Source organism: Saimiri boliviensis, chromosome 9, assembly GCF_048565385.1.
Source record: "Saimiri boliviensis isolate mSaiBol1 chromosome 9, mSaiBol1.pri, whole genome shotgun sequence".
NCBI classification, from domain to species: domain Eukaryota; kingdom Metazoa; phylum Chordata; class Mammalia; order Primates; family Cebidae; genus Saimiri; species Saimiri boliviensis.
In genome coordinates this window covers 18,614,761-18,639,003 of record NC_133457.1, presented here as the reverse complement: position 1 = coordinate 18,639,003, position 24,243 = coordinate 18,614,761, and the positions used below count along the sequence as shown (strand labels likewise).

The window sequence follows — 24,243 nt, the reverse complement described above, 5'->3', positions numbered from 1 at the left end:
TTGAGGAAAGATGTACATTAAAGGCTCAGTAAGATGAAAACATGCAGTACATTCATAGTTGCACTATTTGCAATAGTGCCACACTGGAAAGTTCTCCAGTGCCCATGAACGATAGGATGAATGAATTGTAGTAAGTCCCACAAGAGAATATTATTCTGCAGTGAGAATAAAAGATCCACAATCAGCACAACAATACAGAGGAATCTCACAAATGTAAGGCTGAGAGAAAGAAACCAGACACAAAAGAATATATACTGATTGATTCTATCTATATAAAAGACAAAACCAGGCAAAGTTAGTGGATGATATTAGGAGTCAGGATAGTCGTTGTCCTGGGAGAAATCAAGTGACAAGGGAGGTGCTCCTAGAGTGCTAGTACTGCTCTGTTTCTCACAGGTGCTGGCTACAGGGCCACTTAAAGTAAGTTGATTGAACTGTATACTTACACTTTATGAAATTTATGTACAGATGTTATGATATTTCTGTAACTATTTTTTAAAAGGCAAATGGGCATTTTCAAGAGACAAGAAACTAATACTCAGCATTTAAATAGAAATTCCCTTGCTTTCATCTTCTTTAGGAAAAATAAGACTTTCGGGAGTCCACCTCTTGTGTAAACTCTTAATCAGGCAATGAACTAAAATAGTCAATACACAGGAAAAGAGAAAATAGAAGCCTCAAAAGATCAATCCTATCAAGTGCTTTTCCAGAACTCTTCGTGATTTAGAATTCTAGGAGGTCCATCAGAGGCCTCCCATTTCTATTCAGAAATGTACTTTCTAAAGTTAGACAGCTGTCACAAAGCCTTAGGGAGTAATGAGTTCACAATTTCAATTTATTATCAAAATATTTCCATCTGATGATAAACCTGAAAAGACGGGAGATGCAGAGCTACATAGATGCAGATTTGTCCTTTTATCAGAGACACTCTCAGGGACAGATTTAACTTTCAAAGTCCAATGAGAAAACCACAAGTATATGTATCTCTAGACAACTGTTCAATGGCAATTTTTACTCCAAAGTTGGTGCTTAAAGTTTTTCATCAATATGATTTATAAGTTTAAAAAGTCTCAAATTTTCATCTGTATATCACTTTACAGATCTTGGTTCACAACTGTTTATTTTGGGCTGAAACTTCAATATGCATTGTTTACCTATAATAATAGTTACTCATAAATGTAGTTAATAATTAAATATAAAAATTATTTATACATTTATATAAATCTCTTAAAAAGACCAAGTTTTGAGAGACAGAGCAAGAAATTGCTTAGAAAATTGCAGGAAGCCTTAAGAATCTCATTATCAGTCGAAGCAGATACAACAAAAAACAATTTTAGACATTCATTTTTTGCTCTAAGAATGCTTAAAATAAATGATCACAGAATGAATAACTGATGTATGGCAAAATGAGTTTAAAACTACATAAGCTCCAAGGCCCCAATGTGTGTAAGAATTCTTTGGAAGGGTTTTGAAGGGCTGTAAATGTTGCAAATAAAAGTAAAAACTGGTAGTTAGGCAATGTGTTTTAAACTATAGTGTCACCACTGTTCTTCTGGTGCCTAACTGTGTTCTTCAACATCTTCTTTTCCCTTTTGATTAGAAATCCTAGCCTACCTCAAAGGTTTAGCATTGCTTTCTAGGGACATCAGCAACTGGTAGATCATATGAGAAACAAAATAAACAGTAATATTATCTTTAGAAATTAAGCATTATTTACACAGTGAGAAGTGATTGACTTGATAGGCCTTAGACCCCCTTCCTCCCTCCACACCTTTTCTAAAACAACCTAATATTATGTGTATTGTGATGCTCTCCTCTCTGATAGTTACCCCCACATCATTACAGTGACTGCTAGGGCCCATTTTCTCTCGATAGGAGAGTTTCCCATTTCTGTGGTGTTGGCAAGTCTAGCCAAGGACAGCACTGCTTCTTTTGTAGATCACCAAACCCGGCATTTCTTTTCTGGATTCATGTATGAATTCTTGCGGCAGTGAAAAGCTTCTGAAAACTCTGCAGAGTTCTGCAAAGTCCCAATAATCCTTTGAAGCAAACAAAAAAGTCACCATCATTATGTGATACTCATGTCCATACCACACTGGAGCCCTGTAGCCTTTCCCTCTGCAGGTCAAGTGAATGAATTTGGAATTTAAAGTTAAACTTAAAATAACCTGGTACAACGAGTCAGTTCCTTCTCATTAGCAGAATTTTTAAATGGAGAGGTAATCAAGTACAGGAGTTAACAGCACGGATGTGGGAGACAGACCACACGGCTGAATCCTGCCTCTTTGTGCCTCGGTTTCTGCACAATAGAACATGCATCTTAAGGTTGTCGTGGAGAGTTCATAATTTGTAAGCATTATATGTGTTTGTAAAACAAATGAATAATTCACATTTGAAAATGCAGTTATTTGGAGTTGTATTATAATAACAGTTTGGTCAAAGAATATAATCATGATTTCTCACAATGTCTTGAAAGGGCTCACATAACAACTTACATATAATAGGCTTTAAATAGATATTCTTTGTTGATTTGACAGAGGATTATTTTCCATTTTTCAAAAAGGACTCCTTAAATATCAGAAGCTGGATTCAGCTCAAATAACTGGAAAGGGCTGGCAAAATGCCACTTTCCTCTTATCTCTGATCCCAGTGGGCAAAAACAACACAGTCCACCTCACTATCTGCACCTAGCAGCATTTGAGGGGAGACATGGGTCAGTGCGCTGATGCAGAGGTGATGTTTTCACACCCACCCTGTATCCTGAAGCAGCTCCTTTCCTTCTCTTGCTGTGAAGGCCAGCCCATCACGCTTGCTTAGGTTGGGAGGAGGGGCCCAGTGACAAGGGGAGACTGAAGTGGTGGAAATACGAGGCGCAAGTGACAGGTGAGTCCATTTTGATTTACGGAACTCTCCCTACATGGCAGGCGTCCTACTGTGTGTACATCTTAGCCCTTCTCTCCCCTCCAACCATTCTCCACACCACAGTCAGAATGATCTTCAAAATTTAAATCAGGTTCCATAATCTCTTATTTAAAACCTTCCATGGACTTGAAAGAAATGTAAACTCCTGCCCATGCCCTGCAGTGTCCTCCTGACGGCCCCAGTCTACCTCTCTATCCTCGTGGCACATTTCTCTTCCTGTTCCTCCTTAGGCTCAAACTACGCTGACCTACCTTCAGTTTCTCAAACTAGCCAAACTCTGTCCCTCTTCAGGGCCTGCTGCTACCTGCAGACCCCACTCCCTGAAAGTACTCACCAGTCAGTACATGGCTAACTCATGCCTTTGCTTAAATATCCCCTCCTTGGCCATCTTAGAATATCATCTAAACTAACCCCTCTCACTGGGACTATCCCTATCAAAGCACTTACCACATTTACAATGATTTGTTCTCCCTTTTTACTGCCAGATACACCCACGAGATGAATGTCTATAAGGGCAAAATACAGCCTTTGTATCCTTGCGTTCCACATCTGTGGATTCAACCAAATGCAGCTGAACGTATGTGGGGGAAATATTGTGTCTGTACAGAACATGTAAAGGACTTATTTTTCTTATCATTAATCTCTAAACAATATAGTATAACAACTATTTATGTAGTATTTACATTGTATTAGGTATTATAAGTAATATAGAGGTGACAAAGTACAGGAGGGAGAAGGTGTATAGGTTATATGCAAATACTACACCATTTATATCAAGGACTTGAGTATCTACAAATTTTGGTATCTGCAGGGAGCCTGGAACCAATTCCCCACAGATGCTGAGAGAAGACTGTGCTGTGTAAGTCTTGCTCTCTGCTGCACCCCCTTGCCCAGCACAGGACTCGGTACATATTGAATGAATGAACCTGTGACCTGGTTGGTCACAGTGATTACCTGTAGAGATATCTGCATAATATTGTTAAGTTTAACAACATGTTTTCTGAGCTAATAATAGTTGAGGAACTAGGAAACTAAAGGCAGGCAATACAATAATAGCAAAGAAAACTAGGAAAGGAACAAACACACAGAAAAACTCTAATAAAAAGCCAAAATAAGTCAAATAGCATCACAATTGGTATAAGAATGTAGCTTCATACATTAATAAACAGTAGAACCATAACTAATGATCATAAAGTAGTCTATGTCATTAAAATTTTTAAAAAGGTTAGATTTTTTTTTCAGGATATTGTTTTAGGGCAGGAAGGTAGAAATGTATTTTTAACAGAGAACTTTTAATCCAGTGGTTAAGATAAAACTGTTAATACTTAAAAGAGATAAATTTTACCAATTAAAATTTAATTTGCAGCCTCTCATTCTCTGAGGATGGTAGATATACTAGGTATTACAATAATATTACTGAAATTCACCTAGGTTTTTATGGACATATGTTTTAGTTCATGGAGATATGCAGGGCAAACCCTTGACAAATTAGGTTGTATGGTGGTAATTATAAGCTTATAAATGCTAGCTGCTATCCTCAGAATTAAATTCTTTTACCTTAACTGCTTTTTTTTTTTTTTTTTTTTTTTTTTGAGACGGAGTTTCGCTCTTGTTACCCAGGCTGGAGTGCAATGGCGCGATCTCGGCTCACTGCAACCTCCACCTCCTGGGTTCAGGCAATTCTCCTGCCTCAGCCTCCTGAGTAGCTGGGATTACAGGCACGTGCCACCATGCCCAGCTAATTTTTTGTATTTTTAGTAGAGACGGGGTTTCACCATGTTGACCAGGATGGTCTCGATCTCTCGACCTTGTGATCCACCCGCCTCGGCCTCCCAAAGTGCTGGGATTACAGGCTTGAGCCACCGCGCCCGGCCTTACCTTAACTTCTAAAATTTATTTTAAAGTACATAAATAAGGCTTTAGTTAGGAAGAATAAAACAACGATAGGTTAGACATAGCAAATATGGTTTTGTGGATTCAGTTTTGTATAAGTGTATCTTGCCTTTTGTTATAATACTATGGCTATGTAAGCATAAGGTTACAGATCTCTCTCTAATTCAGAAAAATTTCTATATAATCACCAAGGACAATTCTTAAATAGCAACTTGATATCTACTAGTTTTTAAAGTTCTTCAAAAATTTGTTTTACTTTGTACAGCCAGGAAGTGGCCTGTTTCCAAAACTAAATGTAAGCTCAAATTTTTGCCAAGAAAATCTCCTTACCTCCAGAGAAAATAATAATTTCCTTGACAAAAGGTTGCCATTCCGTTTACCCTTAAAACACACACAAACACACACACACACACACACACACACACACACACACACACACACATTCTTTCTCTCTCTCTCTCTCACTCTCTCTGTCTCTCTCTCCCTTCTCTTATTATGAATGAAAAATAGTGAGGGATCTTTGGAACCGAAACAACAACAAAAACTTAAAGATACAAATAATTTAACTTGTTTATAGCAAAATACTGTTTGCAGTTTAAAATTGAAGCTACAAAAGTTACATACTTATCCACATTTTACTTAATCGCCGATCAGTTACTAACATTCTGAACTGTGCAGAACATAAGAAAAAGGCCTTGACTGATAGGGGACTATTGCAAAATATATAAGAATTCTTCTTTATTTTTGAGATGGAGTTTCACTTTTGTTACCCAGGCTGGAGTGCAATGGCGCGATCTCGGCTCACCGCAACCTCCGCCTCCTGGGTTCAGGCAATTCTTCTGCCTCAGCCTCCTGAGTAGCTGGGATTACAGGCACATGCCACCATGCCCAGCTAATGTTTTGTATTTTTCGAAGAGACGGGGTTTCACCATGTTGACCAGGATGGTCTCGATCTCTTGACCTCATGATCCACCTGCCTCGGTCTCCCAAAGTGCTATGATTACAGGCTTGAGCCACTGTACCCAGCCTTATATAAGAATTCTTATTCTGTTCATACCTCTTATCTACAAATAAGCCTAGTATGAACTTTCTAACACACACACACACACACACACACACACACACACACACACACGGCTATTCATTTATATTAACATTAATCCTCTAGCAACTCTTATGATAATTTAATCCTCATTTTACATATCAAGAAACTGAGGCACAGAGGTTACAGTAACAGCCAGTAAGTGGTAAAGCCATGGTTGCAACTCAAGTGTTTCTTACTTCAAAGTTTAAGTTCACTTTAGTAAGGAAAAAGACCACGTGTAAAAAATTAAAACTAAAAGTTTCTTGAATAAACCACAATGGGAATTAATCCAGTGACTTTTGTTACTCATTATCTGTCAAGTAGTTAATTTGAATAACTAAATTTAGCAGAACTAAATTTAGCTTGGATTACAGAGATAATAAACATACCATAAGCAGTTATTGAGTGAATGAATGTTGAAAGAAATGTTCAGGCAAATACTAGATGATGATGATGATGATGGATGATGATGATGATGATGATGATACTAGAACAAGCTGAGTAAATTCTTTAATTTTTAAATGTGCTAGTTTATTGCTTCATAATTGGATATGTTTTTCTCCATAATTGAATATGTTTTTTTCTCCAGGATTAAATGATCTGGGAAGTATGTTCACATTCATTTTATGTACGGCTTTTGAAATTTAGCCTATTAGTTCTCTTTTGTTCTCAAATTTCATTTTCCAACCATCCTATAAAAGTTTTAGGTTTTTTTTTTTTTTTTCCCCTTTTCAAACTTTCTGGCCTGAGAGCTGTTGTTGATCAACAAATGAGTGATTGGGTGTCCTAGTACATGGGAAAGGAGAGCATTAGGAATTCTGTTCTAAAACAAATACATGGGATCTACAATTAACATTCAAATGTTGGTTAGAATGACTCTCTTCAACATTGCTTTCTTAGATTTTTTTAATTTGGGAGGGACTTTAACTTCTTCTAGCTCAATATTCCACTCCATAGAGCATTTTTCTCTAGCGTCCTTGATGGGCTGTTCTCTGACCTCTGCTTCAATGTACTTTTTCCTGAAGCTTTGGGAATAATGTTATTCCATATTGAAGAATCTCTAATTAGTAGAAAGTTTCCTTTATGTTGGAATTGTTCTTTGCAGTTTGGAGGTCCTTGGTCTGGGCCTAAACCATTCACAGCCTCTTAGAAATGTCTTCGTGCTAGCTTTAAATTGAGCCACTGTTCTGAGCTGACATATTTATTGGAATTGATCAAGCCTTGAGACTCAGACATGTAAGTTCTAAGGAAAAGAGTGGCCAAGGGTATGCTTATGTAAAATGCTCTGATGTGTTTTGTTGATTCTATTGGAGTTAGAAAAGGCTAAATTCCAAATGTGGAAGCAATGGACCCAATATTGCTGTTCATACCCACGCACCTGAAATTGCCTGGACTGTGCACATCTGTTTTAATGGAGTTGACCGCATACTCTGGCCTATAAGTTCCACACCACACCTAGAGATAGGAATAGAAAAAGCAAAGAATGCACTCAGGTTCAATCCAGGATTATTTGTTTGAGCAGGTTGAGGGGAGGGAGAAAAATTAAACTGGAATTCTGTATTCCTCAACCATTAGCTCTTAATGTTCAATGAAAGGCAACCAGGAACATAGTTATTTATTATTAATATGATCCAACAGTCTATTATAAACAATGAAAGTGAATCAAGTCAAATGCTCTGCCACAAATGATTAAAACAAGAGAACTCAGCATGTGATATCTAACTTACTGTGAAATTATAACTCAAAATGGTTTTCATATCTATCAATCAAGAAAGACACAATACCTGTGCAAAATTCAAGAAGAACAGTTGTTTGTGATTTAGGTCAAGTCCAGGAAGTAATTTTTCTTCACCATTCTTTTTAACATAATTCTGATAGGCCTAGGCAGTGGATAAAATAGAAAAACAATAATTATAATTCCTAAGGTTACATATAAACCTATGTAAAAGATTATGTTACCAAGTAATTTTTTATATTAAAATCACCCTAATAATACATTTAGATATGGTTACTTACAACTATTTCATGAATTAGAAAGACAAATCAAATTTATTTACAAATGCTCTGAAAAGAACAAGATATAATTAGTAGATGACAAGAGCCTGGCACATGTCAGATGATCAATAAATGTCAATGGAATGAATGGATGACTTAAGTAATGAAAAGCTTATCTAAATGTTGTTTTATAAATTGACAAATAAGGCTAGTCAGGACAAATGAATTGCCAAGGAAGCCTACAATTAGCTTAGTTACTACTCTCTTACCAAAATAGACTCACCAGACTTAGAGTGATTCTTGCCAAGTCAAAGGATTCTCTTGAGATCCCTTAGAGGCCCAGTCTCCTATGAGTCTGAGGATAATAAAATGCAACTATTCTGGTCTTTTGAAAACAGGACAAAATGGACTGAGCCTCAGTTACATTCAGAGGAAAATATTTAGGTAATCTGAATGTCAGAAAGTACTCTTAGTTCTTAAGGATTTATGTGTACTACTGAAAAAACTGAGTTTTCCTCTACTAAATACACTTTCAGAAGGAATTGATAATAAACTTTCTGAGATGTGTCATTTCCAATTTAATACACCTTTAGAAGGTGACCAACTGGATGAATAGAAGATATATTTCATTTCTTCCTACTTACCATCAACATAGGTTTATTGAACCTCTACTATGGTTTTTTTTTTTTTGTTTTTGTTTTTTTTTTTTTTTGAGATGGAGTCTTTCTCTTGTTGCCCAGGCTGGAGTGCAATGGCACAATCTTGGCTCACTGTGACCTCCTCCTCCTGAATTAAAGTGATTTTGCTGTCTCAGCCTCCTGAGTAGCTGGGATTACAGGCACTTACCACCACACCCAGCTAATTTTTGCATTTTTAGCAGAGACGGAGTTTCACCATGTTGGCCAGGCTGATCTCAAACTCCTTACCTCAGGTGAACCACCTGCCTTGGCATCCCAAAGTGCTGGGATTACAGGCATGAGCCATTACGCACTGCCTGAACCTCTACTACATAAAGATGCTGGGGATATGGGAAAGGCTTGCACCTACTCCCTCTTAGAGAGCTCGCAATCTAGTGGGGTGGTGGGGCGGGGAGCAGGCATTACATGTTAAGAATTTACATATTTTTAAAGCATAATAAAATATTTGCACAATTGTAATTGGCATCATCATTACAATTCTGTACTTGGTCTAGGTGAGGATCTCCATGGAAGTACTATCAATCCCAACTTTGGCTGGATTTTATAGCAGTGATTCTCAATCATTCCCATGTTAGAATCAACATGGAAATATTGAGTGCCAATGCCTTCTATTTCCAGCCAAGATGGAGTGATAGGGACTAGATTTAACTTCTTGCTGAAATAACCAAATGATGAGCAAAATATTTTAAACAATGGTTTCCATAACGTTGAACATCAGACAAAAAGGAGAATGACCCCTGAGAGATGGTGAAAAAATAAAGTGAGTCCTATGACTGCTGAGCTTTTTGTCCTGAGAGTTTTCAGGCTACATCATAGGAGAAAACCAGTCAGAGCCGGGCGGACTCCTTCAGTTGAGGAGAAGGAGCTGAGAGTCCAGGGACACCAAGAACAGGGTACTAAAGAGGAGAAAGCTACACAAATAGAGAACCTCCGAGATTACAGATGGTCACCCTCAAGCATTTAGCTTAGTCTTGATCTAAAGATGTGTGTGAGCAAAACACACCCAAAAGGATTAGACAGAACAATGTCTGGTACTTACACAAGACAAGAAATGGAAACCCCCAAGATTCTCAGAGTAGATTCTTATCGCAGCAGTCAGGAATAATGTCCCTAGACTGAACCCTCACCCCCTCCCAACTAACAAAGTTACAAGAGAAAGACCCAAAAGAATCAAACCATTTTCAAGGAATTTAACTGTATCCTAGAATGAAGTTCAAGAATATTTATAGGAACAAAGAACATCCAGCACCCAAAGAGGTAAAATGCAGCTGGGTGCGGTTGCTCACGCCTGTATTCCCAGCACTTTAGGAGGCCAAGGCAGGCTGATTGCTTGATTGTCATGAGTTCAAGACCAGCCTGGCAAAATCCCATCTCTACTAAAAATACAAAAATTAGCCAGGTGTGGTGGTGTGTGCCTATAATTCCAATTTCTCAGGAGGCTGAGGCTGGAGAATCACTTGAACCTGGGAGGTGGAGGTTGCAGTAAGCCAAGATCATGCCACTGTATTCCAGCCTGGGCAAAAAGTCTCAAAAAGATTGAGACTCAATCTCAAAAAAGAAAAAAGAAAAAGTAAAAAATCACTAAGCATTCAAAGAGTCCCAATCAGTTCCAAACCCTGGAACTGGCTGGGACTCATTCTTTTGGAAATCTTGTAGCAGACTTAATCTCCCAAGCTTCACACTCTGATCATCCTTGGTCACTGACAAATTGCAGGCCCCATCAGTCACCTCTTCCTACACTTCTCTGATGCTTCCTCTTCCCTGGCCCAACCATCGATGTTCTCCTCCTCCACTCTACACCAAACATTTCTATAATGAACAAATGATTCTACATCCTCATTCACTCCACTGATCATTCCATACATCCTTGCCTTAGCGAAGCCTAATTCCAGCCTAGGGACAACTTGTCCCGTGTGACATCTCAAGTAAACTCTGCTTGTTCTCCTACATATGGGCTACTTCACAGTTGAGAGAAACACTCAAAATCATCCTTACTCCTCTCTGTGGCTTCTTAGACCATCAATCCTCCATCCTTTTATGAAATTCCCTGCTTTTTTATATGTACATGGCATCCACTAGACTATTTTTTAACCATTGCTCAGATTCTCAAATAACGACCTTTTATAAAGCATTCATTGATTTATTTCTAGTTCTTAGAATAATGCCAAACCTATTAAGCCTCAATAAATATGTGTTGAATGCAAGAATAAATGGAAGGCTAAATGGGATTCTAAGGGATGCTCCAATGATAATACTCCTCTGTGTATAAAAGTGTGGTTGACTACAAGGCCATGTGCTGGAACCATATCCTTTTAGTCCCTTAATGTGTCATATATGAACTATGGTTTAATAGGCCCGTGGTTTACATTGATTTTTGTTCCCAAATGCTACTTCACCTGCTACAAAATGGAAGGTCCCATTTCTTCTATTGGTCAATGACCCTGAAATAATCCTTCTTATGGAATATCTTTTCTAAAAAAAAATTATTTCAGAGATTATGTCTTAGAAAAATGTTGCCTCCTTTGTGAACTTGCATATCTTCTCATTTTGGCTGATATAATATTCCATGTTTTCTCTTCTTTTTAGCTCTTTGCCAACTTAAGTGTTCAGCTCTGTCACATCAACGTATTGACCCTTATGGCTGGCATATTCACAACTCTTTCTCCTCACATTTTTTCCATTTTCTATTCATCATTTACTACTTACTTTATATGAGTTTCTTTTTTTGCAAAAGGTTTTAAATGAATTATTAAATATGAAAAATGCTCCAAATCACTAACATGGAAAGAAAATCTTTTAACTTACTCTGTATGCTTGACCAATACCTCCATTATCGGCAATATTTTCTCCCAGTGTATTAATTCCATTGAGCTGTTAAAAAAGACACTTTATTCAGATTGTTTTTTAAAAAACACCAATAATACATTTAAGATTGAACATGTCTAAAACTTTTCAAGAGAATGCTAATGACATACGTGCTGTCCACCTGCCAGGTCCCAGGAAAAGTTTCCATACTGATACACCATGCACTGGGATTGCTCTTTAAAGTTACTTGCAGACTGTTGAGTCCACCAGTCAACGAGGTCTCCATCTTTGTTGAAGTTTCTGCCTGTAATAGATTTATTTAAGTGAAATGGGAACTCATTACAACAAGAATTATCATAAGATATCTTTAATTCAAAGTGCAAGGACTGAAATACTGCTGTGTGACAGAACAATAAATTAAGACAGATGATGAGAAAAACTGTCATCCCTCCTCCTCACAGAGCTGGCAAAGCCTGGACTGCCAGAGCTCTCTTTGTAGATGTGCCTCAGTATTGACCCAGACATTTCACTCATTTGGCTCTTGATACCTCAGATGAGGCCACCAGCCAAAATATTCCTGAAATTATGCCTTGTTCTGTTGAATGGTTTTTACCTGAGCCAAGTATGTTCAGTTTGATATTTCGAGATTTTAAACAGTCAACATTTTTATTCTGGCATGAATTTCATATTCCTGACTCCTTCATTGGACGCTGTGGTCTCACAGTTTCCCTCAACTTCAAGCACACACACAAAAAGTCTTTCTCTCCTGTAGCTTCCCTGCCAACCATAAACTACATGGATCTTTCCCCCTTTTAAGCTCCAGTTGTATTTATCGTGTGTTTTGACACCTAGTATTACCATTGTTTTTATGTTTATCTATGATGTAGTGATTAAGAAAAGGGCTATGTAGCCATCCTACTTGAACTCACCTCCTGCTTCACCAGTTCCTAGTTTTGTATCTTTGGGCAAATCTATCATGAGGTTTTATCTTTTTCCACTTGAAAAACAGAAACAGTATTAGAACCTACCTGTTAAGACTGTTACATAGTTTGAGTTAATAGACACTTAGTAATGTCTTTTCAAGAATTCTAACATTTCTGCCTCTTTTTCTTTCTCTGGTTCTCTAAAATGGGGATGATTATTCCCTATTTTCTCTTTCTACTTTCTTTCCGTTTGTGAACGAACCTTGTCATAAATTCAACTGCCACCTTTTTACATATTTCATGTCTTTATTCTTCTCAGGAATTCAGCTTTGATTGAAACTCTAAATTGATTTTGCCATTTAGGGTAGCATTTAAGTGCCTAACTGTTTGCAAAGACTTGAACTAGATAGTAGATACAAGATAGGAAAAAGCAACAACAAAAAAACAAAAAAGTCCTTGACCCAAAGCAGCTTAACAGTCTTATGAGTACTTGGAGAGGCAATATTTTCTAATTTTACATCTGATTTTAAGACATAGTCAGGCAGCCTGTCCTTTAAGAGTATGACAAGATAAGTCATACACAATCCGGAAACTAAGACCAAGCATTTTCGCTGCTGCTGACAAATACCATAGTATTTTCTCAATAGGAATATTTGCTTCATTCTGTCAGAGTGTAAAGCATACATTACTTCACTCACTATAAGATTTTTTATCTTCTTAAGCAACAATTTGAAGGAAAAATTGAAAGTGTGGTGAAAAATAAAGAAATCATTCCTGTTTGAATAAATGCGGTTTTGTATTGATAAATTATAATAACTCTTAATGCAATTTATGAGCATATGCCTCAGCCAAAGGAAAATATCAACCGCACCTACCATTGTCATCGAAGCCATGGGTGATTTCATGCCCTATGACCATGCCAATGCCCCCATAGTTCAGTGAGTTGGACTGCTGGGCACTGAAGAAGGGGGGCTGCAGAATGCCAGCTGGGAAGACTACAAGGAGAGAACATAGGGATTATTTGTGGCCTATTTTTTTTTAATTTTTATTTTCTTAGAGACACTCCTCCCTCCTCAGCCTCCTCAGTAGCCAGGACTACAGGCACATGCCACTATGGCGTTATTCAGTGACAGCAGGCTTGGGGTTGGCTTTGTGCTTGCTAAACTGCCGCTCACTATGTCAGTTTCACTTAGTTATATAAAAAAACCTTCTGTAATAGAAACCAATGCAGCCAATGCAGACATTTTCTTATGGATGACAACAGAGTTCATCCTGGAGTGGTGCAATAATCTAGGATTTATTATCACCATTCACTTTACAATGGCTTTTAAGATTGTTTTGTGCTGTAAGGAGTTTGGAGCAAAGGGAAGTTATAACCTTCATTCAGAAGGTCCTTTCCCCTTTATAAATATTTGGAAGAAATAGTTACTTAATAGCACAAGTATTATTTTTAATGTTATTGCAGAAATTGTATCCATCTACAAGAATATCTTAAATAAACACTGCCACTCAATTGAAGGTATACCTCAATCACATAACTTTACCTTATTTTCATCAAGGCATTTATGACTACCTCTTATTCTATGTATTTCTTTTTTTATGACCAGAGTCCTTCCTTTTCCTGTCTGCCCCAATCTCTTCCACCTCCTCAAATATTAGCCCTTTGAGAGCAGATTTGTGTGTCTGTATATACATGTGTTTATTTTTTATTTCATACTTTTTTCTAGTTTATTATCTAAATGTCTAAAATTGAACAATACGTAAAACTAGAACAGCACCTGGAACAAAATCAGTGCTCAGGAAATGTATTGTGCATCCATGAATAATCAATGATAAACAAATGAACGCTCACTGTAACTTACTAATGTGTCCTAAAGTATTTAGTAAATAAATGAATTGTAGTTTTCAATATGTCTTCCTGACATCTGCATTAACTTGCTAACTTCCTTCATTTAGATGTCTCACAAACTTGTTACATTTAATGCATCAAACACCAAATTCATTTTCCCCTCTACGCTCTCAGTCTTTGTATTATGTCTGCTAATGGCACTTGAAGGGTCTCTATCAGCAGAAATAAATGTTTCCATTTATCTTAGATGCCTCCTTTCTTTTACAGTCTTTTACAAGTCTGCTTAGGCAGAAGCCGTGTAAGGTAGCTTTCAGAAGCATCTTTGGTTTATCTCCTCCTGTCACTGTTCTGTTCACACATCCTCTCATTCCTTGTCTCAAGAATGACTTAATTTCCTAATCAGTCTCCTACTTCCTGTCTCACCCAACTATAATCTATTCTAAATCTCATCTACTCTCTGAATCTATCCTGCAGCCAGATTAAAGACAACTCCGGGCATCATCACTCTCCTTGGAAGACTTACCATTGCTTTCTAGCTAAACACATCTTTCTGGCCTGTGGCTCCAGGGTCCTCTCTCCTGTCTCCACTATCCTGCAGCCAGATTAAAGACAACTCTGGGTATCATCACTCTCCTGCTAAAAATCTTTGGAAGACTTACCATTGCTCTCTAGGTAAACACATCTTTCTGGCCTGTGGCTCCAGGGTCCTCACCCACGTCTCCATCTCCGTCATACCTCCCCTCCCCACCCCATTCCAGTATTCTCCTGTAATATATACTCTGACCAAATATATTTCATTATTTCTGAAATACGCTAATAATGTGTCTCATATATAAATATATTCCAAGGAAAGATAATCTACATCTTGTATTAGTATTTACCTCCCCTGTTTAGTAAAATTTTCAGTCATGTTATTTAGAGATCATTAATCTTTGATCTTAGAAAGAAATTAAAATTAATTAAATGTTCATTGTTTAGTAATTCTATCTTTAATGGCTTAAAACTCTAGTATCCCCTGAATAACTGAAACATTATTTTCTGTAATTAAAAAAAAAAAAACCTTCAGTATCAACACATATTAAGTGCAAAGCCCCTATGCAGGACATTAAGAATGCAAAAGAAGGGCCCTGACCTTAAGAAATTTAAGCTTTAGGCAACACAGAGTAGCAAATGTTATTTCTTGGTCTTTCAGTTGGCCTGAATACAATATAACCTAGCATGGGCTTCAGGGATAAATATTAGATATTTACAGAGAATATTTTAAAAGTTAGCTGAGCAATTTAATTGCTCTCCAGACCTCTCCAAAAATTTGGAAAGTTGCCATAACATTCAAATGACACAACAAAAAAGTACTTTTGTTCTTAGGAAATTTTGATGAAAGTTATACCTCATGTGTAGCAGCCTGAGCTAAATAGAGCCAGGATATTATTTTTAGCTTAAAGTATAAAAATTATGTGCAGCACTTTATTAACTTAAAGTGAATACTATCTCCCACACTATGTACTTTGACTAAAATCCACCCATTATACATTATATAAAATGCTGTTATGAAACATGCTATCAAGACTAAATATTAACTATAAAGATCTTGCTGCTTTAATTACACCCCGATATGCCATTCTTCAGGCAAGTGATAAGACTTTTATGGTTCTTATTAAATATTAGTCTTCAAGTTCAGCTTTGCTAAATATGACCTCCCCTTTTCCTTTGTCAGCTAAATCTTTGTAAGGAGGATTTTCCCCATTAGCCTTATTGCTGTTACTAGTAGGTATCACAACTGTTGTTTATACCAGCTGCTTAGTTGTGCGTTTTTTATGTTCATGATTGTCAACAAGTTCATTAATTAAATAAGTCATTGGTCTATGAAGCAACAGATTGCGTTTCCTCTTCTCCCTTTTTCCCTTCCCCATCACAACTTGTGTGGTTTGTTTTTTGAAGGCTGCTAGCAATTCAATTTTAGAATATTTCATATAAAGCCTAAGGTAGCAATTAAGCAATTTTTTTTAGTGGAAAATAATTAAACATCCTTTTTTGGTGGGTGGCGGGGGACAGGGTCTTACTCTGTCACCCAGGCTGGAGTGCAGTGGCATGGGCTCAGCTCACTGCAACCTTTACCTTCCAGGCTCAAGAAATCCTCCCACCTCAGCCTCTCAAGTAGCTGGGACCACAGGTGCACACCAACATGCCCAGTTAATTTTTTGAAGTTTTTGGTAGAGACAGGGTTTTACCATGTTGCCCAGGCTGGTATCAACTCCTGAGCTCAAGTAGTCAGCCCACCTCAGCTTTCCAAAGTACTGGGATTACAGGCATGAGCCACCATGCACAGCCTAAACATTCTTTTTATATTAAATGGAGTAACAATGTGTTTGGAAATAGTCTTAATTTTCAAGTCTGAAAATAAAACTCCTAAGAATGAATAAGACAATTTAGAAAATTTAACTATATCAAGGTATTTATATTCCACACAGGCTGAACACACTAAAGAACTTATACATTTGAGAAACTGAAAAAAAAAAAAATTAAAAAATTCTTTCTGCAATTTTAACGAAAAAGGAGGATACATTTAATTATTTCCTTGACTGAGATTTTAAGGTTTAATATGATGACAGAAGAGTGCCTAGAACTTACAGAGAACCATGTGACAAAACATTCAAGTGCAGCTTTCCTAATGTTATAGCATGGAGGCCTTCTAGAGCGCCATGAAATAAACATGCAAGGAAGAGGAACAGTGGATTAAGCACTTTTAGTTTGCCTTCTTTCTTGGAAATTGACTTTTTTGTTGCTATGAAGAGGTAGGAATGCATACAAATTGGAATGTCGCCTACATATGTGAGTTCTAACGAAATGGTGAAAACTGAATTGAGAAGTAGAAATTACTGATATGAGTAAGTCTCTATATAACAAAACAATTTTTTTAACATAACATAAAATGATCATTCCCAAGAGAAATTATATGCAATCAAATCTGGAGTATTTATATGTCTATGTGTGTGCGTAGTGGGGAGGGGGTTATTTATGTGGCACATGCTATTCTATACCAACCCTAATTTTGTAATGGACATTATCCCAAATTCATTAAGACAGTGTGGCAAGAAGACACGTATATAGGTATGTCTGTGTGTATTCGTATACACATAAACATTTTTTTTGAGACAGAGTCTCACTCTGTCACTCAGACTGGAGTGCAGTGGCATGATCTCAGCTCATTGCAACCCCTGCCTCATGGGTTCAAGCAATTCTCCTGCCTCAGCCTCCCGAGTAGCTGGGATTACAGGCACCACCACCATGCCAGGCTAATTTTTGTATTTTTAGTAGAGATGGGATTTCACCATGTTGGATCAGGCTGGTCTCGAACTCCTGACTTCAGTTGATCCACCCACCTTAGCCTCCCAAAGTGCTAGGATCACAGCATGAGTCACCGCGCCCAGCCCACATACACATTTCTATCAAGAAAAAAGATGGAGATTTGACTCTTCAACTATTTTTAGTTAAGACAATCCTCACTTTGAAGATTTAAATTTTCAAAGAGAAAAAGTGTGCATTTCCAGGATCTCCCCTCTTTACTGTTCAAGAAGCCGACAAGCACATAAAAAGAGCTTGACAATTTTTCTTATTTTATGTTTCCACTGGATCTTTAAGGATCTTTGAAAACATCTTTTTTAAATAGTCAGAATTGTTATTATAGTTCATTCTTGATTTGCCAGAGGAGTATGTTTATTTTGTGAAATGTTGGGCCACTTTTACCTTCTTTTTCCTTTTTCTGTGTGCTTCTTTGGTTTCAGGACATTAAACTCAAAATGAAAATATTTTCATCTCTTCTCTGATTGGGGAATCTCTGAATTGGGCCCATTTTGAGCCACCTCCAGGGACTTGGAGTAATTCATAATCCAACAAGCTCCTGTCTTGGCATAAATGCCTGAGCCTGCTCTAGAGAAGGGCTGAAGGACTGAACATGCCAGAGTGGTCCTACTGAGGATGCATCAGCACCAGGTCTGATAGGATCCAGGGTCCTCCCTGGGCTGGACTGAAATGAAGCTGCATCCCTTAGTCTGCCCTAATGCAGAGCTAAGGGGTCTAAGTTACCTCACTTTGACTCGAAATTCCATTGAAAGTTAATTATTCCATTTGTCTCAGTATCAAATGAATTAGATCTTACACTGATTTAACTACTGAATATTAAAAAAGGGCTTCAAAGTGAAGACCCTCTAGAGATAAAGGCATTTAAAAAGAAGATCTGAATGGTTTCAAAGACTATATTATAAAGGACTGACTGCACAGGTTCTGAAGAGTTGATCATTAAGCAGATTCTGGTCTGGGTTTTAGCAATCATTGCCCTAGCAGAAAACATTAGCTTAGACTTTGAGCTAAGTAATTTTAACCCGAGTAAACATATCTTACTTATTATTTATATGTTATATAAAACAATCTTTTCTGGGTACTTTAGATAATTCATTTTCAGGTCACATACCCAAAGTAAATTCCAAATGGATTAAGGTTTTACTCCAAAAATAGAAATAATAAAAATACTAAAAGAAAATGTAGATAACTTCTTAATCTAACTCTTGACTTGAAAGCAGTAGGGAAAGGTATAATCAAACTTTAACATAAAAATATATAATTTATTTAAAGGTTAGTTTTTTTTAACCAATGATAAATATCTTGTAAGATTTTTTTATAATTTCTAATCTAATTGGTAATAGAATTGAATAAAAATGAGGCTTACAACAGACTCTGAGATATAAGAAGAATGGTTTAGAATAATGCTGAGGTTATCGTCTCTCTTAATTCTAGTGCACCTGAAGAACCTGAGGGCACCGGTAGAAGTCTACTCTACTATTTGTTTAGAATATTTTTGGCAGTACTGAATCAGCTGAGTACTTTCTAATGCTAAAATCCCCTTGGAAAAAAGAATGGCCAAGGTATGTGATAAGTGATATAAATTTCAAAGATGTTCAGGCCTTCCCAGGAAAAGAAAACTATTTTTGTCATATTATGTCATTCAGTTATTCATCATATATGATAATTTACTCATGTATTAATTTATGCATATGTATTTAATAATACTACTAGTGACCATATTATTATTTTTTTCTTTTTTTATCCAATGTGGTTAGGTAAACACAATTTCAAATAGTTCAATCTAATTTAACTGAGCTTCCAACTTTCTCAACCCATTGGAGCCTTCCTGAAGGAAGATGACATAGAATAGGACCATCTCTCACAGAGCCAGCATACAGAATTGCCAAGATTGGATCTGTGAAAAGTTGACTCCTGAAACCTTAAACCACTTTAAGAAGCTAATGCTTAGTGAGTCTTAAAATAAATATAACTTTATATAGATATATTTAAGGGACTTAAAAAATACTTAAAAATAAAAGTATTCAGAAACATGATAAATTATTTTAGATATAAGTAGGAATATTGAAAAAGAAACAAAACTACTTAATGTGATTTATACTAATTTGAATTTTATTATAGTGAAAAAAGTTAATGGATGCATTTATTTTCAAGAAATGTATTCAATAGATCAATAATTCAGCCTGAGCAATGCTTGTTTAGAGGTATTGTAATTGGTCAAACAATGTGCTACAGGTTGGGAACAATAGAGAAATATTAAATAATTATTTAAGAATACATCTTACCTATCTGATTTCTTCCTGAAGAGTAAAATGCATTGACTACAGCTGCTCCACTTATCCACCTGCAGAAAGCATAAGAACTCATTACAAATGATACTGCATTATCTGATTCAATCCACTCATACAATTAAAGCATTATTACTATTCCTGGATTAATCTTACCTATCTGTTTGAAACATGATCAACAAATAAAAATTGGCTCATGAAGTGAGAGCTCTTTTGAAAGTATTTCTATTTCTTGAAAAACATCAGCATATATTCAAGTCTGTAATCTTTTATTTGCATGAATTTTTATGGTGGCATCTGATGTTGCAAAACCTATTAAAATGTATCACTTTAGAAATTGCAATGGGTTAAGACTGCATTAAAATTTATTTAGCTTTATGTTCCTGATACTAGGTAACTATGACAACGATTCTGGAGCAGTTGACAGAATACTGAAGTGTGGATCATCAAAACTTCAGATTCAAGTATATTAAAAATACTGTAATTAATTCCTGGTTTACAAAGAAACTTTTTGGGAACTAAGATATCTCAAGTAGTTGTCTCAGAGTAATATGTCTCTGATTATTGCCACTTAAAAGTATTTTCAAAAAACACATTCCAGCTAATTGAGCCAAGAAATATTTTTGTATGCCTTTAAAACGAAACCCAGGTCATTCTTAAATAAAGTTATCTGTCTGTCTGTCTATACCATGTCTTAGGCTCTGTATAAAATCTAGAGATGTTATAAAATACAGTTCCTGACTTCAGGAAATGATAGTTCAGTTGAGGAGATGGGAAAATGCATAAATAACTATAGGATGAATGAGAAAATGGAAAAAAATGGCTCCTGCATGATAATTTGAGTGATGAGGCTAGGAATCAAAGTTCCCATGGCTTTCTGCTCAGATGTTATGAAGACTGCATATTAATAATCATGTGTTAAAAATTTTGTGCAACAGCATTAAAGTTCTCATAAGACTATTACATATATCATTATTTACTCACTGGAAAAATGGACACTGCTTGACTTCAAATAACCTCTTAAATGTCAGCTCACATGAATGCACTTAAGATAATCATATATCATCCACTAATGGCTTCACTGCAGTTGTTCTACTTTCATGGCAACTGTTAGTAAGACTATTATTACCCTACTCACAGAATAAATGTACAGTAATTAGTACAATGAGGTTATATCAGAACTGTTTCTAGACCCTGCTTTGCAGGTGAGCTGTACAAAGTCAGCTGCCCAAATCAGCACTTTAGTTACAATGTCAGTAACTATTGTGGGATGTTAGAGGTAAATTTTATTTTGATCTCTTAAAAATAACTAGCAAAGGGCAATAAATAACAACTGATGGATAAATTCTAAGAATGGGGTTTCTCTCCAACAACTTGATAAGACTTTTTATATAAAGGATGTGGGACTTTTAAAAAACAATCTAGTTAACATTTCTGTGAAATTTTCTTAAGGAAGAAAATAAGCTTGGAGATGGGGAGGAATGATTGATCAACGTGTTTCTTCCTTAGTTTGTGACTGCTGTTGTTTTAAATTGAGAAAGCATTTTTAAACAGGATGGGGGGACTGATATATCAGTCCTCCTTAATTTCCTCAAAGCTGAGTCATCAGCAGTATTTTAATATTTCTTGCAGGTTGATGATTATAACAATATAATTTTATTTATTTTAATTAAACTCTATTTGCTTCCCACATAATTTGTGGTAACTCACAAGAAAAACATGTAAACCCAGGGATATTAGACTAGCACTGAGAGATCAGAAACTATGTAGAACAAGTAGATTTCATTTATGTGACTAAGAAATATTATAAAAGAAAATATTTATATAAACAAAAATCATGATTAGAAAATATATTATGACTATGTTTATATATATTCAAACAGTTACTATAATTCAGGTTCAGATATGGTACCAAGCTGCCTGGCAAAAAGTTCAAAATGGAAAATGTGCTCTTAGTACTCCTAGGGGGAAACGTTGTTCCTTGCATAATTTGAAAAAGGTAATTCTGATGTGTCCTTGATATTTTCATAGCAAACATGACAGCAAATTTTACATGTAAATAGCTTATAGTTTTTAATTGCTATAAAAGTTAATTTAAAAGGTACCTAGATCCCAGTGGTTTTAGGGTTCAGTTTCTTAGTTGTGAACTTCTGGTTTAGTGACAGTAAATTCTACATGGGCTTTTACAGGTCCTTACAAATAATAGTTGCAGATTGTTTGAGTCTGGACTAGTCAAAAATCTGAATATTGAAATAGAAAAGGTGCCAATCCAAATTGTTTAAATTGTTATTACAGAGGGGAAGAACTAGATATATGAAACTAATGTTTCAGGTAACAGTAGATTAGAAAAGTAGGACACAAATGAATGAGGTTTATATATTATCCATCTTGTGTCTATTGCTTTTGTAAAAACAAATGTTATACCTTTTGTTTTAGTGTTTTTCTGCTCTTCTGTTACATTACTTTGAGGGCTTTAAGACTGCATTTTCATTTATGTTTGTAACTTTCCAGCAGGGAGAGTTTTGCATATTAAAATGTCCACTGTGAATTATACCTTCAAGAAAATAGGTAGCTATTTATGACCACCAAACATTCAAATAAAATTAGAATTATGGCAGTTGGGCTTACACAGCATGAGTGTATAGGTATTTGCCTCTTCTTCTTTGAGATCTTTCTTGATGTGTCCTCAAACCACTCTGAGGAATTACCAAAAGCACAGGACATTTTGTCCCTGGTAATGATCAGAACTAGAAGTATCATGATTAGACCATTACATCTTAAATAGGGTGATGATAACAGCTATAGACTGAATGTCTAATATTTGTGGTCAATCATGAAATATCTCACAATGTTGATGTAAAAGCTAAATTAACAGGGCCAACTAAACAGTGATGTAACAAAAACTGTAAGTTCTTTTGATTTGAATGCAGTCCAAATTTGACCCTGACTGGCAACAGAGAGAAGAGAAAATTCACACAGAAGAGAAAGTGAAATGGTGGTGATTCTTGCCCTAAAATAATAGATGGTGTAGGTTACCTGAAGATCTCTTTGAAGTGTACAGGCCAAACACTAACAGCCTCCACAGAGCACTATCAGACTTGAGAGATGAAGCACTGTGTTCTTCCATGTCTCATCCTTTCTCCAGTGGTCTGTATGTATATGAACGTGGGGTGTATGTGGTATGAAGCGAAGAGTGGGGAAGCAGGAAGAAAGAAACTGTATTTTTAATTTCTGAGATATAATTTTATCAGGTAAGTTTATTCTTGTTTGGGGGCATTCGGCAATAAAGCAAAGAGGGGCCACTAGAAGCAGCATGGCTCCTCAAAGCTGAGCTAACAATGTGGGTGGGGAATAGAACTGAAATATGCTTGACAGAGGAGCCAGGTGTTTCTTTTCTAACTCTTATTACCTTGAAGAAGCTTAGTGTTGATGAATTTCACACACACATAGTAGTGTGCAGAAATCATTTTTATAGCTGGGAAGAAAAGCAGAAGACAACATACTGATGCTATAGCCTTTTGGATATAATAAACACACTAGATTGCAAAAGCACCTAGAATAAATTTTTTTTTCACCTACTCTTGTGTAACTTAAAAATTTAAAACAACGAAATTGTTAATGCGCCTTTACTGCAAGTGTTCAATTTCTCAGCATTTAGTAGTCTCAAAGCAACTCATTTGAAATCAGCAGTGCAATATGATAGTTTTTCTCTGTCTTCCTCCAGTCCCCTGGGTGGAAAGAATTCTTATCTTAGAATCACAACGTCACTGCAATTCTTTATGTTTATCAGTATTCTCTCATCAAGACTTCAAAGTTTTCCATATACTTTCATTCATCTTTCAAACCATCCATATAATATGTTTGCAGGTACAGAAACTGAGGCACAATGTGATTATTAAACTCTTTCCTAATATACATGCAAACTAAGTTATGTAATTGGGAAAATAATATTTAAACTAAGAAAAATAGGAACCTGCTCACCTTCCATTCAAATCTACTCCTAAGCTGTGGATCTGCATCATACACAAAATTTCATTACAGGGATTAATGCCATTTTCTTGCCATCCTCTTTAAAAATGAAGATGATCATTTCTTGCTACTATGTCACACTGGGTTACTATTTAACTAGCACCTAAGTTATGTGCCAGGTGTATGACACAACATACAACACAACCATGCAAGACAAAAGCGAAGTGATTATCACCAGATTATAAAGAGAAAATCTAGGTTCAGAGGTTAGGAGGCAAAGCAGGAATTCTGACTCAGGTCTACTCCCCTCATTCCCTGACTCCACAGCACAGGCTCTTCCCAGTGACCTGTAAGTGTAACTTTTTACACAAAGACAAAAGCATAGTAGGATCAAACAACTTCTATTGTTGTATAATGGTTGTTAACATAACTGAAGTACTCCCAGTGACTTACCTGAATC

At 36.3% G+C, this 24,243-nt stretch overlaps 1 protein-coding gene across 8 annotated transcripts in view; it reads right to left on the bottom strand.

Annotated features, from left to right (window-relative positions):
• Nucleotides 1-817: 817 nt before the first annotated feature.
• The window catches only part of MME (membrane metalloendopeptidase), a 128,321-nt gene continuing 104,895 nt past the window's right edge, over nt 818-24,243 (bottom strand). For all 8 annotated transcript variants that reach the window (XM_074405524.1, XM_003925009.4, XM_010335749.3 and 5 more), the window contains 7 exons: nt 19,812-19,870; nt 13,196-13,315; nt 11,568-11,701; nt 11,398-11,463; nt 7,684-7,779; nt 7,278-7,354; nt 818-2,039 (listed from right to left, as the gene is read on the bottom strand). In XM_074405524.1, the coding sequence (XP_074261625.1) occupies nt 1,940-2,039; nt 7,278-7,354; nt 7,684-7,779; nt 11,398-11,463; nt 11,568-11,701; nt 13,196-13,315; nt 19,812-19,870 (652 nt within the window). In that variant the 3' untranslated portion in view covers nt 818-1,939. The remainder of the gene's footprint in view (nt 2,040-7,277; nt 7,355-7,683; nt 7,780-11,397; nt 11,464-11,567; nt 11,702-13,195; nt 13,316-19,811; nt 19,871-24,243) is intronic.